Below are 26743 nucleotides of genomic sequence, written 5' to 3' on the forward strand. Positions count from 1 at the left end.
TAGTCTTTATGTACAAAAATACACACCCCTCCCTTGAGTAAAGATTTCCTGCAGTATGCAGCACCAAGTTTATAACCTTCAAGATTAATCTGTTCTAGTTCTAGTTGTTTAAGGTGATGTTCTGATATACACAATACCTGAGGCAGCCTAGGAAGCAAAGAAAATATCATCTCATCTGTTTTATTTCTAATTCCACAAATATTCTGATGAAATATTATGAAAATTTGTGCTCTGCAATGTCTTCAAACCCTTTCCTGAAAATTGGTGTTGATGGACATAGTACACTCAAGTACCAAGGAGACGGTATATCATCACATGTACGTTAGCCCCTACCAAGCAGCATATTATCATATTTTTACCTGTAAATTGGGGCTTCTCTGAACCAGCACATGGCTGGGTACAAGGCAGAAAAAGACAAGAACATTCTTTTATGTCATCTATAATTTTCAGGTGTGTGCAGAAAATAATTTTTGATACTTCATTAATTTTCCCATGTTCTCAAGACCACTATCGAGTGGTGAACATACAAGTTAGAAAATCTATGCATAGCATCACATTTATTATTAATTCAAGACCTGGTGGAACTGGAAGGAAATGTGTTTTGAACATAAAAATGATTCACTTGCCTGGCAACTTTTGTTCAATTAAATATTTTACGAGATATTCACAGGCATCCATATACATCTTAAGTAAGGTGTCCATTATTTGTGCTCCATTTTAAGAAAATTGGAAGATGTCAAGATTTCTTATTAAAATTCAATCAGTCAATCAAATTTCAAGAAAATCCGGCCTGCAGTTCTCTGCACATGGACGGAGGGGCTTAAAAATGAAAAGGTTTGCTTATAACACCGAAATGTACTGCTGGAAAACATACAGTATTATCTATGCCTACAAATGACCACGAACAAAGAAAGTGGGTGATCCTAAGTCCTTGGATAGGTGTGTTACTTGTAGATAGAAATGACTAGTGCTAATCCGATTATGGGAATGGATACACTTGCTCGTTATATGCGAGTTAGAAAACTGCAGAATTATTTTAATAATTAGCTAATTTAGACACATCGGTCGATGTCATCTGCTACTGACCAGTCGTGGATGATGGTAGGAGGAATGGAGGGGAAACGGGAAAATGATGTTCGATTTATGCAATTTCACCACTGCAACGTTTTCCTTGGAAAGCAACTATCGTATAAAATGGGAAATACGTGTACTCAAAATGCTTACAGCACCGCTAGTTAACGTTCAGGGGGTAAGGTGGTCAAGAACGTCAAGAATGGCATTTCCGACAGTTGTAAATTATGATACGCATTGAAGAAGCAGATAACCTGGAAGTAAACCTGTACTGATACGTGTGTGTATGATTATCTAACAATCAAGTTTTGTAACATCCTTGTTTCAGCGGATATTAGCCAAGTCGTCAAAATAAACGAGTAGTCGAATAATCGTTCATCACGATCAGCTTTTCATCTTGACGATCTTCACGGTCTTGACCAACGTCGTCAACATTGGGTTGGGCCGGATATGTCAGATCCGTGCGAACGGTGCGAACTCTGCGAATGACTAAGATGTTTGTGCGTATGTGTTAGTTCGTGGACTTGACGGACTTGACAGCATAAACGGTGGAACTTTTGGTTGAGGTGAGGTTCACAATGTATTTATAAGCTGTCGGTAGAGGAATCTCTGTTCTTAAGAAATTCTAGCTCGAGGGAAGATGATTGTAAATGTAAATCCATGTTTTCATAAACTTTGCCGATAGAACGTAAGCTTTCGTAAGAATGCGTTTACAGTTGGCACGTATAAACGTCTCAAGCAAGTGTATGTAAAATTCTGTGTAATTGCAATTATAAGGGGAAATAAAAAATCGTTTGTGATTAGAGTCGAGTCCGAAATTGTTTGCATTGGACATTATCCACTACTTTATAAATACATGTATGAAGAAAATAAGTGACTTGTATGAAATATGCCCATACAGTCAAGGCTAGAATTGTTTACATTAAACACTTCGCCATAAGATTCAGTAAAGATGATTACTACAGAAACCACAGAAACTGTTTTCAAGACTAATTATACTGTCATATTATTATCTCTGTATTACTATATTATTATTATTATTATTATCATTTATTATAATTTGGCATACTATTTCTGTATTATTATATTCTTATTACTATTTAGTATTAGTATTAATATTAATCTTTGACTTGTCCCATATCATGTTTAATGATTCATGGATGAAATAAAATTGAATTGAATTGAATTCTGTTATGTACATTCGATACCGAAGTATGGCATTATCTTTTGGGGTAATGCCCCCCTTAGTATGAGTATCTTTAAAATTCTAAAATGAATCATAAGAGTTTTGTCCGGTTCGAGCAAATTTGATTCATGTCGGGATTTGTTAAAAAAATTACAAATATTGCCACTCCAGCCCCGATATATTTTTTCCTTGCTTCCTTTCGTTATTAAGAATAAAAGGCACTTTACATCTAACAGTGATATTCATGATATTAATACCTGCTATAATTATAATTTATACTTACCCTCTACAAATTTATCAAAAGTACAAAAAGGAGTCCTGTTCTCTGGAAGCAAGATTTATAATCACCTTTGAATATTAAATTGTTATCTAAAGACATTAAGCAATTAAAATCTTTATTGAGAAGCTATCTCACTGAACATGCATTTTATAGCACTGATTAATTTTACAAAACAACTTCCCAATGAATACCTGTACATTATTTGGTTAGTTCATTCGTTCGTTTATTTCATTTCTGTTAATCCAGGCTGGTACAACCGTTGGATATAGAGGAAGTCAAAGAACATGCAATCATAAAAAGATATTGTCAAAATTAAATATAGGATTAATAAGCAAATATAAATATTACAAGGTAACAATTTAAAAAATTATAAATATAGATAATATTTTGAATTAATAAACAGATAAAACAATTCAAATTATCTAACTTTGTACGTAAAAAGTTATCCACTATATAAAATGAAATGAATACCATATTAGCATATCTGTTACCGCACTCAAGTCATGGAAAGTTCAATCATTTTATAAAAGTGTGCTAATTAATAGAGGAGCAACCACTAAACTATGTGAGCATAAAATACTACCAGTTTATAATTAACAGTCATAGAACAAGAAAAAGATAATAAATGACCATAAAATATAATAACGTTATTTATGCTGTCTAGGTGGTTAACTAGTTTTATACTTAAGAAACTCATCAACAATATAAAAAGAATGCTCATATGTTGTAGTTGTAATTTACTTTTATTACCATATTTGTATTAATTCTATGTAAAATTGTTTCAGATGTCTACTGTAAGATTTATGACATGTATATTAGATTTACTATTATACTTATTGTTTTATATTTATAATGACAGTTTCTATATCCTATAGGTCTTTGACCTTGTATGGATTAATGGAATATAATTAAAATAATAAATAATAATAATAATAAGTACATGTACAAAGAAAATCAAGTTACTTGCATGAACTATTATGCCACTTGCTCCGTAGATTTAATTATTTTTTATAATATTGAAGCCTTCCAATTAATTCCTTATGTACATTTCTAAGGCAGATACTAAGGATTCTCACATCTTGGCACATTAAGGTCGAAAAAGTTGTGTTGTTCCCAAATCAGAATGCAGTGGTAGTGATTGTCTGAGCGGTATTCATTATTGTGCAACATGCTATGTTTATGTACTTATGTAAGGAGTCCTTTTGAAATTGTTTTTGTTGGCATTTAATATACTTCAAATATGCATGTGAAGGAGTTAAAAGTAATTGACTTTGATACAAATATCTGTTGCCATGAGCACTGTACAGAGTTTAATAAAAATTAGTTAGCTTATTAAAACGTTATTAGGGGTTTGCATACAGGAATGGTTTGCCATCCCATAAACTAGCTTAAAAATACATCAGATATTTGTCTGGACATTCATAAATCTCTCACATTTTTCTTTATAACTTATTTGTGGTGTGTTTAATGGAACCAGAAACTAGATTTGTTTGACAGCCTCTGTTGTTTTGTCCTATGAATATCTGTGAAACATCCTCCAGTTGGAGGTACTTTTGAGAATATCTCTGGAGAAGTGCCATAGGTGTCACATACAAGCTTTTCAAGGTTTCTGTTGGAACAGAAGGTTGAGATTTGTAGCTTTGAAAAGTATGTTTATTTTCCCCTAAAGGCAAAGAAAGATAAAGGTAAAGTGCCTATGCTTAATTAGGCACCACACCCTGAAGACATATGAGGAGCTCTGTGCATTCATAACCTTGGCACTGGATGGAGGTGAATGGTCAGCTTCATGCCCCAGTTGCTTTACCCCTGGCGAGAAAGCTTCCAGTACCACTGGATAGAAGTCAGCATGGTCCACAGAGCCAATCTGAATGTTGTAGAGAATAGAATAGGTTCTTTTGTTCAGCCCTTGACATAATTCATTCAAATTCTCCATAAGCATTGTCACCAGCACAGGTACAATAGGACATATGGAAGCCGACGTGCCGAGGGGACCTAATATGGATTCCACGTCACACTATAGGAAATCTTAACTATTGTAATCTATTGTAAACAATTGTAAGTATTGTAACTTTATTCTCTTATTGTAATCAGCCAATGTACAGTAACTGACTTATCCTATATCATGTAACAATGATCTATAGAGACAAAATAAATAATCACTATACTGACACAGCTGTCTGGCTCTATTTGAAAGGAAATAGAAAATAAAAAACTTGAAAATGGTGTTTGTAGTGTGAACCATGACTGACATATACTGAGTGAAAACTGATGATATTCATAAGGTATACCATATGAGATGAAATTGCATATTATTCTGCAGCTTAGAGTTGTGTAATTTTCAGTATGTGTGCAAAGTATGACCAGCTTTATGATTGACTCCCTGAGTGGTGGGTAGATGTGGTCCAAGCTTCATTCTACCTTTCTCTCCTCATTATGTTCCCAGTTGTCTGTTTTATGAAAATCTTCAAATGTATGCTGTGTTAGGGGCTGCTGGCAAGTTAGAAGGAAAGAGACACTGATCCTTCCTCCCTTATGACAGTACATTGTGTTTAATAATCCCTGAACATGTTATCCCAATAACAAGTAGATAGTACTCCTTTATTTTATCCTATGTTATAGCTGTTAACACAACAAATGAAATGGGAATATCTTCAGTGAAGACAACAGATGTTGGTATATATCTTACTCATTTAATGTAAGCATAAATCATGTTACATGTTTCAACCTATAATTTAGGTTATAAGCAGACACCTCATTTTTATCTATAACTCAAGTGACTGAAATTAATAGCCATTATATGGTTCCATATTTATGCAAGAGATGCATGTTGTTGCAAGTGAATATATATTTATAAGGTGAGCATGCATCTATATACTAATATTCTAATAAAATTTAAATTTAAAGAACATGAAAATACAAAAATGTAAAAATATAGAAGTAGAGATTCCACAATGATCACGCTTTTGTCAGTACCCTGTAAAATTATGACTACAGTTATATTGAATAGAATAAGAGAGGAAATTGATCAAAGATTAAAGAAAGGTAACATGCTTTATCAAAAAGTACAAGGCTTTTATGGCAATAAATTCAGACATTCATAATTATAACACATGAAGAAAAAAAAATTTCATGTACAGCACTGTAATATAGCTCTTTTTAAGAGGAGTGTGATAAATATGTGAATTAGTTTGTATAATAAGGCCCCCAATCAAATAAAACAAAGGGAAAATTTTAACTCATTTAAAAAGGAATTAAAGTCTTTTTTGCTGAAACATTCCTTTTATTCTGTAGATGAATTTATGTCTTTTGATTCATCAAGTGTGTAAATGTAATATGTAGCTGATTAATTTGTTGTATTTTGTGTAAAGACAATGAAATTAATGGTAATTAGATCTAGATAATATTATTCAGATGACAAACCCCCTATATTAGGGTGGTACAGTGTATTCTGTAAAGATACGCACAAGAATCTGACAATTTCCCTATCCAAATGGTTGTAATACCTGTATGTATGGATTGTTGAATGATAATAAAAATGAAATGAAATGAAATGAAAGAGCAAGCAGGATTTAGGAAGAATAATAATAGAACAGAGCAATGAGTGGAATGAAACATTATATCTGGTGTTTATTGATTTCAGAAAGGCATTTGAGTCAATGAGTAGAGATAAGATATGGAAAATAATGGAAAGATTTGGTCTACCACAAAAAATATTGAAATTTGAGTAGGAAACATACAGGAATTATACTTGTCAAATTATACACGAAGGGAAATTGACAGAGCCTATAGAAATTAAATCTGGAGTGTGAAAAGTATGTGTGCTTTCCCCAAATGTCTTTTTGCTGCTTAAAGAAGAAGTGTTGAGGAAAAGTATACAGGGAAAGAAAAGGGGTATAATATGGAGAATGAATGAACAATTTGAGGAGCTGGTATTTACAAACGATGTATGTCTTTTGTCACATAGACTTTTAGTCATGCAAGAGAAGATGAAGGATGTAGAAAAGATAGGAAAGAAAATAGGATTAAAAATAAATGAAACTAAAACAAAAGTAATGATCAAAACCAGCAAAAAGTAAATGGAAAGGAATTAGAAGTTGTAAATGAATATAGTTATCTGGGAAGTATTGTAATGGGAGGTGGTGGAGCAGATGAAGATATAACCAGTCCTATTAAGGAGGTAAATGTGATGTTTGTATAGCTGTATAGGATTTGGAAAAACAAGAATATAAGAATGAAAACCAAGTTAAAAATTTTTAACAGTGGTGTGAAATCAGTTTTATTGTATGGCTGTGAAACGTGGAAGGTAACAAATTCAGTCATGCAAAAGCTGCATTCACTTATTGTCTCCGAAGAATATTAAATGTGTGATGGCCAGATGTAATTAGTATATAATGCTATGGAAGAAAACAGGAGAAAAACCAATAGAACTCCAGATTAAAAAACAAAAATGGAAGTGGACAGGGCACACTATTAGGGAGGACGAAAATGCAGTTGAGAGAGTTGTGTTGGATTGGAACCCCCAGGGCACAAGGAAGAGTGGAAGACCAAAGAAGACCTGGAGGAGGTCGGTTGTGGAAGAGGCATGGAGAGAAGGAAGGACATGGAGGGAAATGAAGAGGTTGGCAATGGACAGAAGTCTTTGGAGAAGCTTTATGAAAGCCCTTTGCTCCTACACATGAGACAGCAGGATCAAGTCAAGATTCCACAATAAATTTGAATGTTGGCTAGTTGGTGTGCTTAGATGTTGTGCAAAACCCTCCACAGTGGTGTGTCAATGTGCTGGAGGGGTATGGGGGTTTTCGTATTGTTTCCTGCTTGTTTTATGTTGATGGCCATAACATAGGATGCAATCCATAAAGTACTTCTGTAGTTTGTGAATAAAAATTAAATAAGTTTTGATTATACATTTATTCTCTTCATTTCAGTAGGCTTACATAACAGAGTATACATTAGTTAAGAGCTGTGAACAATCATGTTTTCAGAATTATCAGCAATGGGGAGTCAAGGTGATAAGCTGGATATCATAATATTTGGTGCAACAGGGTTCACTGGAAAAGTTGTCGTGTATGAAATGGTTAAGTTAGCCAAGGAGAAGGGTGTCAAGTGGGGTATTTCCGGAAGAACTAGGAATAAGTTGGAGGATGTACTAAAGGAGGTTGGAGAAAAAACAGGTAAAATCTTAAGTTATGTTTAAAGATTTGACAGTATTGGAATGCAGTGTTTTGGAGATAATTCTTTTAGAATTTGCCCATAGTTTCGGTTCTTTTAAGCCCCTGGTATATTTAGAAATAGTATTTCCCCTGCCAAATGAACAGGATAAGAAGCAAGAAAACCTGCTTTCTTGGGTCTGTAGGCAGAGCTGCTCCCAGATCAGAATCCTCCATGGTCCATGGTTTGATAGATCTACATAGGGACCTAAGAGAATGGGTTTTCTTTCTTTCTTCTCCTATTCATGTTCAAAACAATAGTTTTAAACAAGTGTGGCATAAATTTAACTTTACATAATATAAACCCATTAACATGGAACCGGGTGGATTTATAGGTGAAGACCTTGCTGGAGTCAGAATTGTACTGGCAGATGTGAATGATGCATCATCTCTTCAGAATATGGCTTCTCAAGCCCATGTTGTTGTTAACTGTGTTGGACCATACAGATTATATGGAGAAGCCGTTGTGAGTGCTTGTATAGCAAGTGGAACTCACCATGTGGATGTGAGCGGTGAGCCTCAAGTGAGTGATTATTAATATTTGTACAGTAAAATCATGATTAGTCTGCATACGAACTTTTATTGATCTTAAAGATCTCTTCCTAGATTTGTGCCTATTTATCCCTTAACTCTTTGGGAACTGTGTGTGACTCATGGACTGCATGTAACTGTGATTTAGAAACTCTTTGAATAAGTTTTCTGATTTGATTATACCTTAAACCAACTTCCCTAGTCTGTAACCAAACAATTGCTAGGTCTGTGATGAAACCCCAGTCTTAAAGACCAAATGTATGCCTGAAATCTACATTCTTTTGAAATATCTGTTATAGGTAAACTTATGCCAGACTGTGTGGTGTCACATCCCAGAATATTGCTGTCATCATAGTCACTACCGTGAAAATCTTAAATCTCAGACATTTTTGGAAAGTGTAATTATTTTTCAGTAATGAATTTTAGGAGATGAATATCAACTGTTAAACCCAAGAATGCTTAATAATAGCAAATGCAAAGTTTTATGCAAAACAAATAAATTAAAATTGCAAGGGAGAGGGGTGAAGTTGATTGAAACCAAGCAGTAGATTAAATTTATGTTGTGTTTGATGTATTTATGTGGGTCTGTGTTCTGAGTGCTCTCAAGAGTATTACATTAAGCTAAATTACAAATGTAATATCCTGCAGATATTATGGGACTTGCCTACAAAACTTAAATACAGTTTTATTACAGTCACAGAAGTATAGTCAGCTTAATTCAATCATGACTTTGGTGTAAATCCCTCCACAGTCTGGCAGACAGGTCAAGTAAACTAAGTAGGAAAGAAAAAGACTGAGGAGGAGGAGGAGGAAGAAGAAGAAAGAATAATGTTGGGCATTGGATGCAAACCATATGAATCTTTCTGCAAAAGTCATCCTATAGCACATCCTCATGTTACTATTGTTAATTCCATTGGTATTAGTATTGACTTTCGGGGGACAACTTTCAGTTGTACTAAGCACTCACTTCTCTGTTGTGTCAAATGTGTGATCTTGTTATGGCCCTTTGAAGGGCCCTGACTACTACCAGTGCCAGAACCATGCTGATTGAGGCATCCATTTATCTGTCAGCTCTGACTATGCAGTGCTGAAGATCTCTATTCTATGCCTAGCCAAAGCTGGACATTGACACAGTAATCGTAATACCATGATTTTGATGCACTTGTTACAGTACATGGAGAAGATGCAGCTGGAATATCACAAGGCCGCTGAAGAGAAAGGAGTGTATGCCATAAGCTCCTGTGGGTTTGACAGTATTCCAGCTGATCTTGGGACAGTATATTTGATGAACAAATTTAAAGGTTTGTCTTTAACCTTTATAGTTTGGAAGTGGATTATTAAAGCCCCTGCTACTAGGGCACCAGTAGCCAGTTTTTAAGTTTAGGTAGTGGTATTTATGTTGAAAACAATACGACAATAGGACCTCATATTCACCATCACAGTAGTACAGTGCTCAGATGTAAAGGTTAAAAATATCTTTATTATATGTTATTTATATATGAATTTAGTAAGGCCATGTGATACAACATATTTCAGTCACTTTGATAAAATAGAATAGGAAAAGATTAAGTATATTGAAACTGCTCACTTCATCTTGCTTTGTTTCTTAGCTCATGTCCTCTTTGAGTGTTAAATTTGAAATAGGGTTTTAACCTTGTGTATCCACTCACAAGTTCAAATTTTGTACTTCATGTGTTCAACACATATGCTGACTTTGTTGTGTTCATTTTCTCCACTGCCATTCAAGATTCTCTGTTTCTTTCTCTTTGTTTCATGTGGTAAAACCATTTTGAGTCTCTCCATATAGCAGTTTGTCTTTTGTTCCTTAGATATTCATTTTTACTCACGGTCTTCATTTTTCAGAGAATCTCTCATTAGAACTAATAGTCTCTCAATTGATGAAGATTTTTTTATGGAACCTGAAGGTTCATTGCTGCATTCACAAATACTGGCCACTAATCCTTATTCTGAGTCAGGTGAATCCAGTTTACATCATCACACTTTGTTTCTTGAAGATCCATTTTAATATTTCCTTTCATCTAAACTTAGGTCTCCCAAGTGTTCTTGTCCCTTCAGGTTTTCTATACTACAAAATTTTGAACGCATTTCATATCTCTTCTGTGTTTTACTTTTCTTCATAAGAACAGCTCTGCTACATGATATTAGTCAGTCAGTCACATTCATATACATTGGGACTGGTAAGTTACTCTTGAATCTTTGCACCATACGGATGTGGACATTGTTGGTGACATTCACCATACTCCAGCCCTGAAGATGGAGGCAGCATGTACCTCCAAAATGTCAGCAGCACTGCCCAGATCCACACAGTGCAAAAATCCAAACACAACCAATATGAACAGTGAACCATCATGTGTGCCTAAAATCAGTAATTAGTGTTTTGTTTTGCAGGAGATCTGAACTCTGTGGAGACTTACCTTACATTTGGAGCTACTGGACCAGTGCAGGTGAATTGCTACATAAACATGTAGCAGAACTATACTGAGCATTGTCCTTGAAGTTCTATATTTGCTGTGTTTTGACGGTCAAATAAAGAGGTTGTATATGCTACATAAACTTTAAATGTTGAATATGAATGGCCTCTGAGTAAAGATTTAATGTTTGTATGTACCATGTTATAAGATATGTATATTTCTGTGATCACAATTCTTTTAGGGTGCATCCATACACTATGGTACCTGGGAGTCAGCTGTCTATGGTTTGGCTCATTACAGTGAACTGTCACCTCTTCGTCAGAAATTGTTCCCTGAACGTTTGCCAGAGTTTACCCCAAAGTTAAAACGAAGGTGAAGACACTTTCAATTTTTTTTTATGTTTATTGTTCTTTTGATTTGGGTATTGTTAAATATGAAATGAAGATGTGTGATATTACTGATGTTGTCTTGTCTTTGTGTGGGATTTGTGGTGGACAAAATGGCACCAGGGTAGGTTTTCTCAAAGTACTTTGGTTTTCCATTTAAATAGAGACCAATTAAGGTGGGTGATAGAACAATTTACTATCACCTAGGACATCTTTTCAAACTTGGAATGACAGATAAACATGTGGGATTGATAAAGGCTTAACCAAAAAGTAGGAAGCACAATAGATTATCGAAGGTTGCAGTGCAAGGGCTGGATTATTATGGCCTGCCCCTAATGCATTCATTCATTCTCCCTCAAATGCCCCATTCTCTCATATGTCTTTTGGGGCAGGTACAGTGTCAAGTGATTCAGTCTCACTCCAGTTATAAGAAACAACCACAAAGGGTGATTAAGGAGGATTCTGTGTAACTGTGTGGGTACATTCATCAAGTTATTTTGAGTGAAAGAAAGTCCCATTAACATATGTCCAGTGCAGAGAGTAAGGAGCTGTGGTGGTTTTAAAGTATGTTGAAGATATACAGGGAATAAGGGTTATTAAGTAAACATTCTGTGATAATGTCAATATAAAAATAAAATAAATTTTACGTAGTAATTAAATGTGCTACAAACCTATTCAAAGTAGTTTTGTCTATGACTAGTTAATTGATTAATTTGGTTAATTTTCAGTTTCTGTAAATATCAAGAATGCCAAATTCATAGTATACCATAACTGAAGTCAGAGTTTGGCACAGCAGTGTTATCATTTGTACTGGTCTTCTCCTAGGCTGTACTTGTTGAAATTTAATTTTACCATGTTCACAACAATGCATTATATTCAGCCACCTACAAGTGAAATGAACAAACTCAACTCATACACTGTATTCTGATCTTGCATTATACTAGGCTGTTTAAATACTTGTAGCTCAGGTTGTCAAGTTATGAATATGTATAATTCTTACCATCAACACAACAATACTTTATTATTTATTTATATAGCATGCGCTACATGTTTCGGCCTTCAGCATCTTCAGGTGCTGCAAGTTTCTCACATACTGTTACCGAACTGCAACGCTAACTTTCCCATTCTTATAAATGGTTCACACAAGTTAGTTTCTATTCAATTCAGAAACTAGACACAACTTAGACTAGGCTTTGGTTAAGATTAACAATAAAATACAATAAAATAAGAATAAAAATCATATGTGATAAAGTCATACATAACAATAGGTTAAACCTAATTTAATAATTAGGTGATTCTAAGTCCACAATTTGATATTTAAGAATGATCTTTCAAAATGTTATAAGCTGCAAGTAGTTTTGTGTTACTTCAGTGGACCACGCATAGGCTTCGTCAAATTTCTTCTACTGTTTGCTGCATTGGCCCACCATGTTAGTATGGTAATGTTATCATTTTCCTAGAGACTAGATCCCTCTGCAAGCAGATCACCATTCTCATCCTTCACTAAGTCACTTATCAGTTGGTAACCCCTCTTAAAGTCATTTATTCCTCTATACAGCTCTCTAATGTTCTTGTTCTTACTGTTCATTGCAACCTCATCAGTTTCGTCTTTCAGATATTCCCTCTTTTTATTCCTGAAATGCCTGCTGGTTTCACATCTTATATTGTTCACATTATCCATATGTATTTTGCTTGGATCCTGTAACCATTGCAATTTGGCTTGTTTTCTTTGGTCTAGTAATTTTGAGCATCCTTCATTGAACCATGGCTTATGCTTCTTCAGTTCATAATAACCTAGACTCTCCTTGGCAGAAATTTTGATATTCTCTCTATTAGTTTCCCAAGTTTTATTAATATCCACCTCAGTGTCCAAGTTTTCCAAGGCCGTGAACTCTTTGCATTGTTTGTTTGCTCACTTCCAGTCTTTCCATAACCCTTGCCAACACCAGGTAGTGGTCAGTAGCACAGTCTGCTGCCCTGCATGATTAGACATCAAGTATACTTGAATGCTGTCTCCTATCTATCAAAATATGGTTGATGTGATTGTGTATCTTCCCATCAGGAAATGTCCAAGTAAATTTATGGATGTTACGATGCAGGAACATTGTACTTCTGACAGTAAGATTTTTTGATGTGGCAAAGTTTAGTATTATAACTCCACTATCATTACTAATTTCATGCAAACTCTGATTCCCAGTCATTGGTTTGAAAATGTCTTCCCTCCCTACCTTGGCATTGAAATCTAACAAAATTTTCGTAGGGTACTTTGGGAATTTATCAAATACATGGTCTGGTTCTTCATAGAACCTGTCCTTTATGTCATCAATTTTATCTTCTGTTGGGGTGGACATTCGTAATGATGATTTCACACCAGCGACCTTTTGGTATTATATACATGATATCCTATCACTAATGAACTCTGCCCTCTTAACTGTTGATATGATTCTCTTATGTACGGAAAAGCCTGGACCTAATTCGTGATTTTCATTCCCCTTTCCATAGAAAAATGTATATTCACCTGCTGGTGTGATGCCATCTTCGTCCCATCTGACCACCTGTACTCCTGCTAAATCTAACTTATGTATTTTAAGATTTCTTCCGCCACTGCCCTGAGTGAACCTGTTCTATACATGCTTCTAACATTCCACATGCCAAATCAGCAGGATTTAAGGGACTGAAATACAAATTAATTTCCTTATGCCTTGGCTGTAAGTTTACAAAAGTATAATTTCTTTGTAAATATTAATTCAGTCATGTTTCATGCAAATAATATTTTCCTGCTTGCTGAACTGGGTTAGAAAAGAAATGCAGTACAATTTTTAAACAAGTATTTATTTTAACTTTGTTTATCATCCTAGTTGTGTGTATAAAAGCCACAGTATTTCAGAAAACAGATTCTATTACCATCTGGAATGGGAAAGGTATGAAGAAGTTCCATCTGTTTTTGGCCCTGAAGTATAGTTACTGTCATACTCTGGTCTCTGCATAGGGGTCCAAACAGAGTAGCAGTTCCACCATATTCTGACTGACTTGATGACAGAAATAGAACCCATTTCCAAAACATATTGGTTTTTATAAAAAGAATTAGGACTATGGACAAAGTTGAAACAAATAGCCTTAAATGTTGTCACATCAGTGTCAAGTAGCTTTAACCTTGATTTAAAGATAAAAGTAACCTGATTTGCAGTTTATGATGACATTTCAGAACGCTGTTTAAGAATGAGCGTATTGATGGATGGTGTGTGCCATTCCCTGGCTCTGACAGATCCGTGATGTTGCGTTCACAAAGGTACTTCTTTGAACAAGAAAAACTGCGACCTGCCCAGGTCCAAACATACATGATCATCCAGTCAGTTCTTACTTTGTTTGCTGTTGGTGTTCTTGGACTTATCTTTGTACTCCTTTCCAAATTCCAGTTTGGAAGAAGGCTTTTGCTGGAGGTAAAGCTACTTGCATTTTGTTCATAGTGATTCAGTACTAAACATGATTGCTTTAAAGTAGAGGACTGCAGATTTGATCCTAGTCTATGCTGTTTGCTTGCACCAATGAGGGAAACCATAAAAATTCTTACTGAGATAGCTTGGGTGGTCCTTGGCATGAATTTAAACCTTTGTATTTGAAAGTCACATGTATTACCACTGCAGAGATACACAGTTGTCTTTTTTATTATTTGAAACCAGTAATGCTGTGATCTTAAGGAGCACTTTTTTCCCCTAAAACTTGTTTGCTGGTGGTCACATGATCACTTTTAGCATTGAGGTTAAAATATACAATGCACTGGCAGGTGTGCAACTTTTGACAAGGTTATCAGTGCACATCAGTTGTTTGCTGGTATGCATATCAACCCATACTGGCTAAAAAGGGAAAAACATTGAGCTGTGCTATATCACAGTGATAGAGTAATATCAGATTTATTAATACCTGTATTTTTCCATGGTTAATTGATTGAACTTTGAAAAACACTGATTGAATCTGGAGTAGATTTTAAAAATCCTCAGGCTTATACTTACAAGGCAGATATATTTATGCTTGTCCTCTTTTCCTGGCATTGGCAAAATATATATGAGGAATGTAATTCATTCATTTTCAAATAATTGTGATGGTTTCTCCAGTCACAAGCCCCAGAGGAAGAAGGTTTAGGAACAATGACAGAACTCATGAAAATCACTGCGCATGGTATAGATGAAATGCCATTATCAGAATGTAGGTCTGCCTAGTTCTAGATTTTGTAACCAGAGTTTGTGCTTGCTTTGATTTATTGAGAGTTGAGTGGGGTTACAAAATGAATTAACCAATCAGTAAGACAGTCCTTGTGGTTAATGTGTTTCTAGTATCCAAGGCTGTTCAGTGCTGGAGCAGTATCTCATGAGGGACCATCTGAAGAGAACATGAAGAATTCATATTTCAGCCTAACACTGTTTGGCGAAGGCTGGAAAGAGAGATTATCAGAACCGACAGATGAACATAATTTGCCTCCCAACAAACATGTTGTTGTCAAGGTAGATGCTTCAGTTGACATTTCAGTGTTCAGAACTAATGTAAATGCATAAATCTTGTATATAATGTTCTAGTGGAACTGACCCTTTTACAACACAGTGGTGACTTTGTTTATTAGTCCATTTTTGCCATAGATTGCAGAATAATACTACCCAAAGTGTGCAGAGATATAGTTCCTATTTTATGCAGTGAGGAGTCTGTAACTTTCAGTGCCTTTTGTAGACATGATATGGTCTTGAATTTTTAGGTACATATGCAGCCTAGCAGAGCACCTGTTAAAATCAGTTTTTCCATTGATCGATCAGTTTCTCTGTAAGCATGAAGCAATTGGAGAACCCTGAACAGATTTCTATGAAATATTATATTAGGGAGTTTTAATCAAATTTGTCAGCACTTTCTATTTTTATTAAAATCAGACAAAACAGTTGACACTTTACATAACTACCTATGTCTTCCTGCTCATATCGTGTTAAATATTTGTTAGAGAACAGTTTTTGAATAGTAGTTGTAGAGAAAAATTAAATTTATGTTTCAACCAACTTAGAAGGGTCTTTTTCTTAGTGCAGATACAAGTACATTGCTTTATTGGTGTAGACCTAAAAATAAAAGTCACCCACGTAAAGTGCTTTGTTTTCAGGTATCTGGTAAGGATCCAGGTTATGGATTGACTGGTGTGATTCTGCTCCTTACAGCAGTCACCATCTTGAAGGAGAATGATAAGATGCCTGGCAGGTAGGATCACAAGAATGATAAGATGCCTGGCAGATAAGATCACATAACATTTCCTTCATATTTAGTCATTTGTAGATAATATTAAAGAACATGTCAGTGCAGCATATAGCAAGTTTAATTTGCATTTATGATACCCAGGCTTTCATACAGGAAACGTTTGGTTTTCTTCAGATGTGTAAATGTTAGGATAGGACTTCTGACATAGTAATGTTCTCAACATTCTGCACATCAGCGGTCATATATTTTTACATGTTGTTAATAAATTCTGAAAATTTAAAGGGCTAAGACAGAAAAACTTTCCCCGTCCAAATTATGGCGAAGAAAACCTCTTAAAATGTTTTCCTGCCATAAACAGTCAGATAATTTGGTCCCCAAATTATGGATATATATTGTAATGTTTATTGATATTTGCAGCAGATATTGTCCTACTGTCTGTTGAAGTCAGCCCTTGTGCACTCATAATGTCACTGCCCAGTCACTGTACCGTCTTCTTCTTTCATCTTTCTTCTGCAGTGCACTGAATTTAATTACCTGTGCTGTGCTTCCTCTGCCACAGATGGTTCCACACTGTGGTAGACTGGCTTCTCACCTCATGTACTCAACTGAACTGCCAACTGACTTAACACCCCCCTGGACCTGATGACTCATTACCAGACCGCACTGACTCGCTGATGATTCAAAGTACTTGGTGCTTCTTGACTGCTACTGCACATATGTTTGCACTGTGCTGCAACTGGACTTCGAAATCCACTGAGTAGTTTTCCAGAATGTACTAGAAGGCATGAAGAGGTGTCTTGATATTTCACTCAGATGAGAAGTGCACAGGCCAGGTGAATTGACCCCAACTCCACGCTCGGCTCTCATGACACTGTTTAATAACTTTTTTGTTTAAAAAAGTCTTGCCTAAGAAGCATATAACAAATGCTGCAGAACAAGATTTTACCAATTTTAGAATGTTTTATATGAAAATCTGAAGTTTGCTAACTGCTTCAGTTTTCTACATTTTAATTCCTTCATGTGTGCCAATTTTTCATGCTTTAGCTTTGGCTCAAATTTTCAAGATCAAGTTGAGAAAAAAGATTCTTGATCTCAATTTGAGCATTCATTTTCCAGTTTTGAGCCTCAAGAATTTTGTGAGTGATAACTGTATTTACTTTGTACAACAGGATTTGATGTCAGAAGGGATTGGCATCATATTGTCACGTGTTGGGTATATGTCACGTGACAAGTGACTTCATGCCATATTTGATAAAGTGAATTTATTGCACATTCGCTCTTACAATCACACTTATACACTTCACAGTTATACAGTCTTACAATTACTGCCATCAGCACTATCACAAATTATCACATCAAATCATCCAACCACGCGTTCGGGGCTTCTTCCCAAGACTGCTGCTGTATTCCAACTGTCTTCGGCGACTGCTACACTTTTACTAACTCCTTAGGCAGTGTGATTCTCTTATAAACCCTCAGCTAGACAACGGGAAGACGCCCGCTTCCTTGTTACCTAGTCACTGTGTTTACAGGTGTTGCTGGGCAACACTGTCGGGGGTTGTTTACTGCTGCATAGCAACTGCGGCATACCCTGCTACGCCACCATGGGGGAGGGGGGGCGGGCGGAGTGTTGACTGGCCTGTTACTGCAGTAGCGACTGCGCCTGATGTTATGTCACTGCTGGTGGGGGAGGGGATGTCCTCCATAGCGCAATACGTCACAATATTTTCATAAATGGAAGATGAGTTTTCCCACCTCTTTTAATAATTTCAGAACTACATATCATGAATTTTAGTACTAAATAAATATGTGTTCTTATCGGTTTTAAGAGTTCATCTTGTTTGTGTCATAATTTATGCTGCCCTGCTGTGACACTATTGTAACTGTCCTGACTGGTGTTGGCTACAGAAGATGCCATCTTGCTCTGCACTCACTAGCTTCAGTTGAATGAATGAATGAATGAATGAATGTATGTATGAGGGGTAGGCCTTCTTGGACCTTGCACCACAACCTACAATGGTCTATTGTGCTTCCCCTTTTGATTATCCCCTCTACATGGGGGCATCGAAATAGTCACTTGGTTCCATAAAGTATTGACCCAAGTGACATCTTAAATAAGCTAAGGCCTCACATTCACACAGGATATGTGTGGCTGTTTCGTTTTCTTCTTGACACCTCTCACAAGTGGGACTATCACTTAGTCCCAGTTTGAGCAGGTGTCCTTAGAGGTGACAGTGTCCTGTAAGTAGTCCTACCACCCATCGTAGCTGGTTCCTGTTTAACTTCAACAGTTCTTGCTCTTTTAGTAGAAGGTCCTCGTATGAGTCCCTTTGCTTGCCTAAGTCCAGTTAAGAATCCCTAGTGTTTCTTGTGTTTCATGTTTGTTCAGTCCCTGATTGCCTGTCTGGCAACTCCTATAGAGATACCACAGGCTGGTTCAGGTCCTGTGAATGGATGTTCAGCTCCAATCTTAGCTAATTGGTGTGCTGTTTCATTGCCAGCAATACCCTCATGCCCCAGCACCCATATCAGTTGTACCATTATGTTTGACCAGTTCCATGAGGGTTTGGTGGCAATCCCAGACAAATTTTGAATTGATCTGGTGTTTGTCAAGCGCTTTAAGTGCAGCTTGGCTGTCAGATAGAATGTAGATGTTCCTATTTCTGTAGTTCCTATCTAANAAATCTGACTGTGAAGGGTTTTTCATATACATGTCTCAGTATCATTTTGTCAGACCCAGTTTGTAATATGGGTTCTTTTTTCATGTCCTGAGTTATGTATGCATGGCCGAAACCATCGGATCTAGGTTTCAATTGTTCACTGCACTGGAGACGGTAGATTCCTGCCCTGGCCTCTGCCTCCAACTGTAGATGCAGTGGGGGGAGTCCAAGGAGTATCTCCTATGCAGCTGTTGGAGATGTTTGAATTGCTCCTGTGATATCCAAGCAAGCCAACCTTTGCAATTTGCTGAGTTCTGCCTTGCTTGTCTTGAGTTTAACTCTGGGCTACCATTCTGTGGCGCCATATGTAATTATGGGTCTTACAACCGCAGTATATATCCAGTGCACAAGATGCGGCTGCAGTCCCCAAGTTTTACCGAACATGCTTCTCTCACCATATGCTCATCAATTTGATTTTAGAATTCCAATTTAAAATTTAATGGCATATGGTGAGAGATTTTAAACAAAACTGACAGGCTGGTGTTTTAGATTTTGGATTGTGTGCCGTGTGACAGCTACGTAGCAAAAAATACACCTGATGATGGCCAGTTACACCTGAAACGTGTAGTGTAGAGGAAGAAAAGACAAAGAGCTACAACCAAATAAATTGTTGCATTTATGATGGCATTTGTATTATTACATATAAATGCTTCTGCATGTCCAAAAAGCCTTATAGGCTTTGTTAATGACCTTGTCCAGCTACTTTTTCCATGTCTGTCCCTTGTCTAATTCTAGACCAAGGTACTTGACATCGCTGGAGAGCTGGATTTTCTTATTGAAGAGAGTCGGTTCCTTAGGGCCGTTTATATTTCTCTTTCTAGTAAACGATATAATTACCGTCTTATTGGGATTGATGGAAAGACTTGTTCTTTCACACCATCGTTGGACCATGTACAGAGCTGTTTGAAGACGCCCTGATACGGTCGAAAGGAATTTTCCATTTATGAGGATTGCTATGTCATGAGCATATCCTACTGTATAATGCCCATCATCATTAAGTCCCCACAGGAGATCGTTGAGGACCGGGCCCCACAGCAGAGGCGAGAGTATGCCTCCCTTCGGACAACCCCTAGACGCGGACGCCCCCAGGGTTTCTCCTGATAATGTAGCAACTAGCTTCAGTTACTCTCAGGGTCATTTGGTGGACATCATGTCACTCTTTCTAAAAAAAACTCTTGACTTGGGTTTTCGCAATAATCCTTTATTTTTTAATTACATTTGAGGTACATCGTTCTGTATCATGTTTTCAGTTGGGAGAGCTACTCACTAAATGTTTTTGTGTTCTTTTCAACATTTCCATTGGCCTCAAAGATGCCTCGCTTTCCATCTATGTTGAATTGCAAAGGGGTGGCATACTGTAATAAGCCTAGGCATCAATTGGCTTAAATTTTTGTATTGGGGGATATTTAGAAGATAGAACTCCTAAGCTATGACATATGCTGCTGTTTGTCATTAAGAAGTTAAGTGGATTGCCACTGCTGACACAATTATGTGGTATGTAGACAGTAAAGGTTGAATATTCTGTGAAGTGCCTTTAAAAAGTCAGAGCAGTTCAGAAGGTGGAAGAGTTGCATAAGAAAAGAAAAAAGGAAGACATCAATAGACTGTTATGAAATATGATGGTGTATCACTTCAGTTTTCACAGTTCAGTCAGTGCACTTGGTGCACATCACACTTACCATCTTTATAGTCTGGCTACTGCAGTGTGTTCCACAAAATTTGATCAGTTTCAGCACACAACTTAATAGACATTTTGTTTTCACATAATGCTGTGTGGAATGTTATCAGTTACAGAGCTTCAGATTTCCTGATTTAATTGGATAATGGTAGGTCCATGGGTTGTAGAAAAAAAGATGTAAGGTTGTAATGCAGTAAACTTGATGCAATGACATAAGTATGAAACATAATATTTTGATCTTTCTTGATTCTGTTGAATTTGGATATTATTATTTTGTGCAGTTAATTGTGTTCATAAAATTTAGATAGTAATTTTATTTGAAATGGTACCACAAAATGTATGACTATGTGAGCAAATCAAATTATATACAGATTGAAGGCAAAATATGAAGTTAATCATGCATGTCCTGTGTATGACTAGCATGTTTATGATGCATTCTAATGTAATATATATTATCATGTGATANTATAAAGTTTAGATAGTAATTTTATTTGAAAGGGTACCATAAAATGTATGACTATGTGAGCAAATCAATTTATATACAGATTGAAGGCAAAATATGAAGTTAATCATGCATGTTTATGATGCATTCTAATGTAATATATATTATCATGTGATAAAGTAATATATTGAAGAAAGCAGTCTTCTGGGATGTGGCGCCTTGTAGATAATGTGTTAACAGACGTTCGGAGGAACGTATCACCTCCATCTTCAGGGTAGACGAAAAGAAGAAATCCATGAGCGAACCAGCGTGAGTCCAGTCGAGTGAACCCAGCTGTATAAGAGCAGGAAGAGAAGGGAGAGGGGCTACATGGGAAATCAGTAGAGAGGAGAGGGGAAGGGTCTGGGGAGGTGGGCCAGCAGGTAGCAGGCCAGAGCAGGTATAGAGTATAGTGTTGGGGGGAGAGAAGGCAAGGCTAATTGGAAGGCATTAATCCTGAAGCTTTGGGGTTGCGAAGTGAGTTAGGCATGGACCTGCGTGGCCTTGTGGATCTGGTGTCATGTCCTGGAGGTTTCTTGAGGGAACAGATGAGAGGCTTCCATGACTTGCTGAGACAAAACCCCACCTCTCTGTTCATATTGTCGGGATGGAGTTCAATCTCAGTGGCCTCCCTAATGATGCAGTCCATCAATCCATATATCGGGTCTTGGTGGTGAGGATGGAAGTATTCTGAAGTTGAATGCGGTGTCCCAAATCAGTGCTGTGTTCAGCCACAACTGACTTGTCTGGATGTTCAAGACAGATGTGCCACTGATCCCAGAAGACTGCTTTCGTCATAGTCACTGCTGTAAAAACCTAAAATCTTACAAGTAATATATTGTTTATTTTGCAGGGGTGGTGTGTACCCTCCAGGGGCAGCATTTGCAAAGACATCCCTCCTTGAGGAGTTGGATAAGCATGGCTTAAAATTTGAAGTTGTGTCCTCAACAGAGAATTAGAGTTGATGACTGGGGGTTATGTTGTGTTTACCAAGTTTACCAAGCAAATACTTAATCAAAGTCTAATCAGTCAGCATTTATTATGGTTTAGGAGTTACTTGGGTAACTTAACTGGTGTATGTATAATGAACCCTTCTGTTTGTTTAAATAATATGAGTTACTGGATATTTAACATGCAAAATTCCAATTTATAATCATTTTATTGCCTTATTTCATAGAAATTTGAGAAGATGGGGACTACTTTTAATATCCTGTAAGACAGAAATGCATTTAATGCTTGCCTGTATTGCTTTACTCACAATAAACTAGTGTAGCCACAGCAGTTTTGAAATGTTTCCATCAGCTGTTAAAATATTCATGACATGCTGAGTTATTGAAACATATTTTTTGGAGCATTGACATAAAGTGTGAACTCATAAAACAATTTTGTTACTTTATGTGTACACTCATTGTAATTTGTTCCTGACTGTAGTGTGGCAGGTTTTGCTTGAGAACCACTGAACTAGTCCTTTGCAGAGCTACAATGATCTTTGTTGATACTAAGTGTGGAAGAGTTGGAGATATGTTTTGTGGCTTTGTAATTGTAATCTGCTGATGCCTAGACCTTTCATGCCAACTCCTAAGCAACTGCTTTAATAGGCTACATGAAAATATTTAATATAATGTGTGCCAGATTCTCATTTTTGCATATGTAAGGTAATATATTAAATCAGTACATTCTTTGTGATAGTACAGAAATCTGCTATTTTCATCTTCTCCATATTTTTGCATATGAGAAATGTATTTCATTGAATATTAATAAAGAATCATAATTGTATTGATGTTATTCTGTACAAGTAATGATGAGCTAGAGATGCATCTCTCATCCAGAACCATGCAATACCCACAACACATTTTTATATCTGCACAAGATGAACAACAAAATTGTAAGATTCTTATAAAAAATTGTCTTAACAGACCATGGAGGCCCACAGGGCTGGACATCAAGGCTCCCACATTTCTAGACCAGTGGTTCTCAACCATTGTGAGACTGCGGCCTGGTAATTTTTTTTATAAGACGAGGGCCTGGTACCGGGCCACGGCCCAGTGGTTGAGAAACACTTCTAGACAATCAGCCCACAAACGGCAGTGACATGAGCCTTAAGCACGAGTTGCCCTTTACTCCTAGAAGGATTACTGGTACTCATTTTCATTAAAGTTTGTGTCGACCCCAGGGCCACAGTGCAGCTGGAAAGATTACGTCAACTGAAAAATGTAAGATTCTTATGTGTAAAATAAAATCATTAACCTTATTACAGTTACTATAGGAGTCCCCTCAGAAATGTGACCATTCATCTGTTATTCATCACTATTACCAACTGAAGGGGCATGCAGTAGTGTAGTTGGTTGAGGCACTATGATACAAGCCAGAAGGTCACGGGTTTGAGTCCCAATGAGGTGGATTTTTTTCAATTTACCTAATCCATCTGCACTATGGCCCAGGGGTCAACTCAGCCTCTAACAAAAATGAGTACCAGGATTCTTCCTGGGGGGGGGTAAAGGGCAGCCGGCGCATAGGGTTGACAACCTTACCACCATCTGTGAGCCGACTGTCTAGAGAAAATGTGGGAGCCTCGACATCTCACAACCCTATGGGCCTTCACGGCGTGTTACAAGGATAACTTTACCTGGCTGGTAACTTATAATAGTGCCTGCGACTGAAAACATGCTCAAAATGAGAGTTTGAAGCATATAAAATACTCTCAAGGGACAATGAAGGTTTCTTTTGGTGAGCAGAGTATTTGAACATCAAAGTGGGGAAATTAAATGAGGGTCCACTGTACTGTTCAGTTATGCCTGACACCTGCTGTTAAGTGGGATTATCAATGCCAATCCATAGATGACCTGTCAAATAGTCCTATTACAGATTTCAGCTGATTCCTTTTTGCAATGGCTCCCAAGTTTCATGTATGGTGGATCCAGAAATAAGAAGCTTCATATGGATATGTACAGTTACAGACTTCCAATATTCCAGTGTCTTCTACTCTTCCAGACTCTTCCCTTACTCTGCCTGACAGTTCCACATGAGATGCCACAGGCAGGGTCTGGTCCTAGGAATGGCATTTCAGAGTGCTGCTTTGCCCAAAAATTGGTAAGTTCATGGCTTCCTACCCCTGTGTTCCTGTGCCCATATAAAATGTAACCTGTTACATTCTGTCTGTTGCCAAGAGATAGCAGACAGTCCCAGGTAAATTTCAACTTACTTTGAAGGATTCACATGCTTTTCATGAAGTTCATACCATTTTCTTTGGGAATATATAATAAAGGGTAAAAAAGGATTTTCAGGTATTTACAAGTAAAGAGTAATTACTTTAAGTTATGATATATTTCTTCAGAAATCTGTAGTTTAATTTGTAGAGGGCAGGATGTGTCTCATACAGGATACTATCTTTAGGGATGTGACACAGTGTAGTCTGGTAGAAGTGTACCACTTCTCTTCAACCCTGAAGATTAAGGCAGTATGTACCTCTGAAATGTCAACAAACGTCTACCCAGTAACACAAGAGAGCATACTGGAAGACAGTGCTCTTCATAACCACAGACCTAAAATCCAGCTATGTTTTATGTTGCTTCTCAAATGAGACAATTTTTGGCTTGTATCTCTTCTGTAAGAAAAGTAGGCTCTTGAGATTGCTATTCTGTCTGTAGGTCCCAACTCCCTCCAACTTTTGAAACAGCTGACTGTTTTCATGAAATGTGTTATAAACGTTGTGTGACTGAGGCCCACCCTATTGCCAGACCTTTTAATTTTCTACATTCAGTAATACAGTGGAGTTAAAACTTGTGAGATGGGAATGACACTAGTTGGACATAAAGAAACAAATTAAACCAGACCCAAAAACAAAAAAGGGTCATATTGACATATTTTAGGAAATAAAGTAGAACAACCCTTCCAACTATTAAAAAATACTAATGTAAATAAACCAGCCTACAATTTTTTCTTGTGCATTGTTATTCACAATACTGGAAAACTGTTTCATGTGAAAACGGTGTACCTTAATGAGATCTGTCCTATGTCATGCAACAATGTCCATACAATGACCTGTTTCAGAAAATCTATAATGTCACATTTTTGTGGCATTATATATAAATTAAATTTATTTCACACAACTTTTAACATATAACCAGAATGCCACATTTATTCAGAACACATTAAAGAGTTTCAAAAATGAAAATGGGGTTGAGCAGACATATGTGGAATATCCAATGGAGTTCATTTTATGCATTTTGAACAAAGAACACACAAAATTAGATTAAAATAGATTAACCTTTAATCTGTAATGGAAGGTAGCTGTACAGGCTTATTCAAACCTAGCCAACTCCCTCTGGGAGACTAGAACACAACTGGCCTGCAATGATCATGCATGGACCTCAAGAGTTTCTATGAAATACTTCTATGTTGCTAACCACAGATGTTATCACAGCCAACAAAGGCTCACTGAGTAGAGACAGTACTCACAAGCTGCACATAAAAATAGTACTATCTTCTGGGATATAACATCATGCAGCTTGTAGAAATTAGGTGTTTCAGAATAATGTACTGCCTCCATCTTCAGGATTAAATAGTAAGCCAAGCAAGGAGGCGGCAAGAAGCACTTCCTTTTGGCACAGGTTGTATGCAGTTTTCCAAGTTAGTTAATTTTCAATTTGCCTGTTAAGAAGATGTGGTTTTTCCCCTTCTACAAAGAATTTTTAACTTTGTTGACTGGTTCATGGCTCTGTGCTTCATGGCGACTAATGCCTTCTGTGTGATCCTTGCTGAGATATTATAAGCAGGACAGTTAGTGAAAGTAGAAAAGGAGTGAGAGAGCGAGAGAGTGAGAGTGAACACCAGCAGAGTCACTCATCAGTAGAGGAGGAATGGCCAACAGTAGCCAGACTCCTCTCTTCAAAAAGGAATCCCCATTTTAAAACACGTAAAAGTTTGGAAACAACAAAAATAAGACCATGTGCCCTGAAGAGGGCCGAAACCAAGAACAACTGTGCTGGTGAGGGCCAGAAACAATTTACTGGGCTGGTAAAGTAAAGTTGTCCCTGTGCTTAACTAATTAAACACTACACCAAGAAGGCGTATGGGGGAGTGAATGTATAGATTCACATTTTCTTGACCTCGGCATCAGCTGGAGGTGAGTGGTAAACTTCACGCCCCTGCCTTTTTACCCCCGGGGAAAGGAGCCCCCTGGTACCCATTGGATAAGAGGTGGGGTGGACCCCAGAGCCGGTCTGACGACGTGGAGAAAATTCTTGACCCTACCCAGACTTGAACTCCGGGCCCTCGGTCGTCCAGCCTATAGTCAGTCGCTATACTGACTAGGCTATCCCGGCTCCTATTTATTGGACTGGACTGAAAGTAAATTACAGGACTGTTGCAGTTCAGTTGTGAACTGTTGCTGCTAGAAGCTGGTAGCTGAGGCCGGGGACTGTTCGGGAACCCAAAAGGAAGGGGAGCGTCCGCCGCTACCAAGCAACGGCTAGGGAAGGCTGAGAAGACTATGTGTACTGTGTAACTCGGTGACATTGTATCAGTTATGTGTATTTACGTTTTG

At 37.1% G+C, this 26743-nt stretch overlaps 1 protein-coding gene across 1 annotated transcript; it reads left to right on the forward strand.

Annotated features, from left to right (window-relative positions):
* The first annotated feature begins 1446 nt into the window (after window positions 1-1446).
* On the forward strand, window positions 1447-22972 carry LOC111861643 (saccharopine dehydrogenase-like oxidoreductase). Its single transcript, XM_023846373.2, has 10 exons — window positions 1447-1637; window positions 7520-7708; window positions 8080-8267; window positions 9447-9576; window positions 10685-10740; window positions 10949-11079; window positions 14299-14533; window positions 15425-15592; window positions 16228-16322; window positions 22052-22972. The coding sequence occupies exons 2-10, from the start codon at window positions 7531-7533 to the stop codon at window positions 22155-22157; spliced, it is 1287 nt and encodes a 428-aa protein (XP_023702141.1). The 5' UTR covers window positions 1447-1637; window positions 7520-7530; the 3' UTR covers window positions 22158-22972.
* The last annotated feature ends 3771 nt before the right edge of the window (window positions 22973-26743 follow it).

This window comes from Cryptotermes secundus, unplaced genomic scaffold (genome assembly GCF_002891405.2).
Source record: "Cryptotermes secundus unplaced genomic scaffold, Csec_1.0 scaffold43, whole genome shotgun sequence".
NCBI classification, from domain to species: Eukaryota; Metazoa; Arthropoda; class Insecta; order Blattodea; family Kalotermitidae; genus Cryptotermes; species Cryptotermes secundus.

What these genes read in the sequence shown, in the direction of transcription:
- LOC111861643 (XM_023846373.2), top strand. Translation starts at nt 7,531, where the DNA reads ATGGGGAGTCAAGGTGATAAGCTGGATATCATAATATTTGGTGCAACA. An exon ending in GAGCTACTGGACCAGTGCAG is followed by an intron (nt 10,741 to 10,948) that starts GTGAATTGCTAC and finishes CAATTCTTTTAG; the next exon opens with GGTGCATCCATACACTATGG. An exon ending in ACCCCAAAGTTAAAACGAAG is followed by an intron (nt 11,080 to 14,298) that starts GTGAAGACACTT and finishes ATGACATTTCAG; the next exon opens with AACGCTGTTTAAGAATGAGC.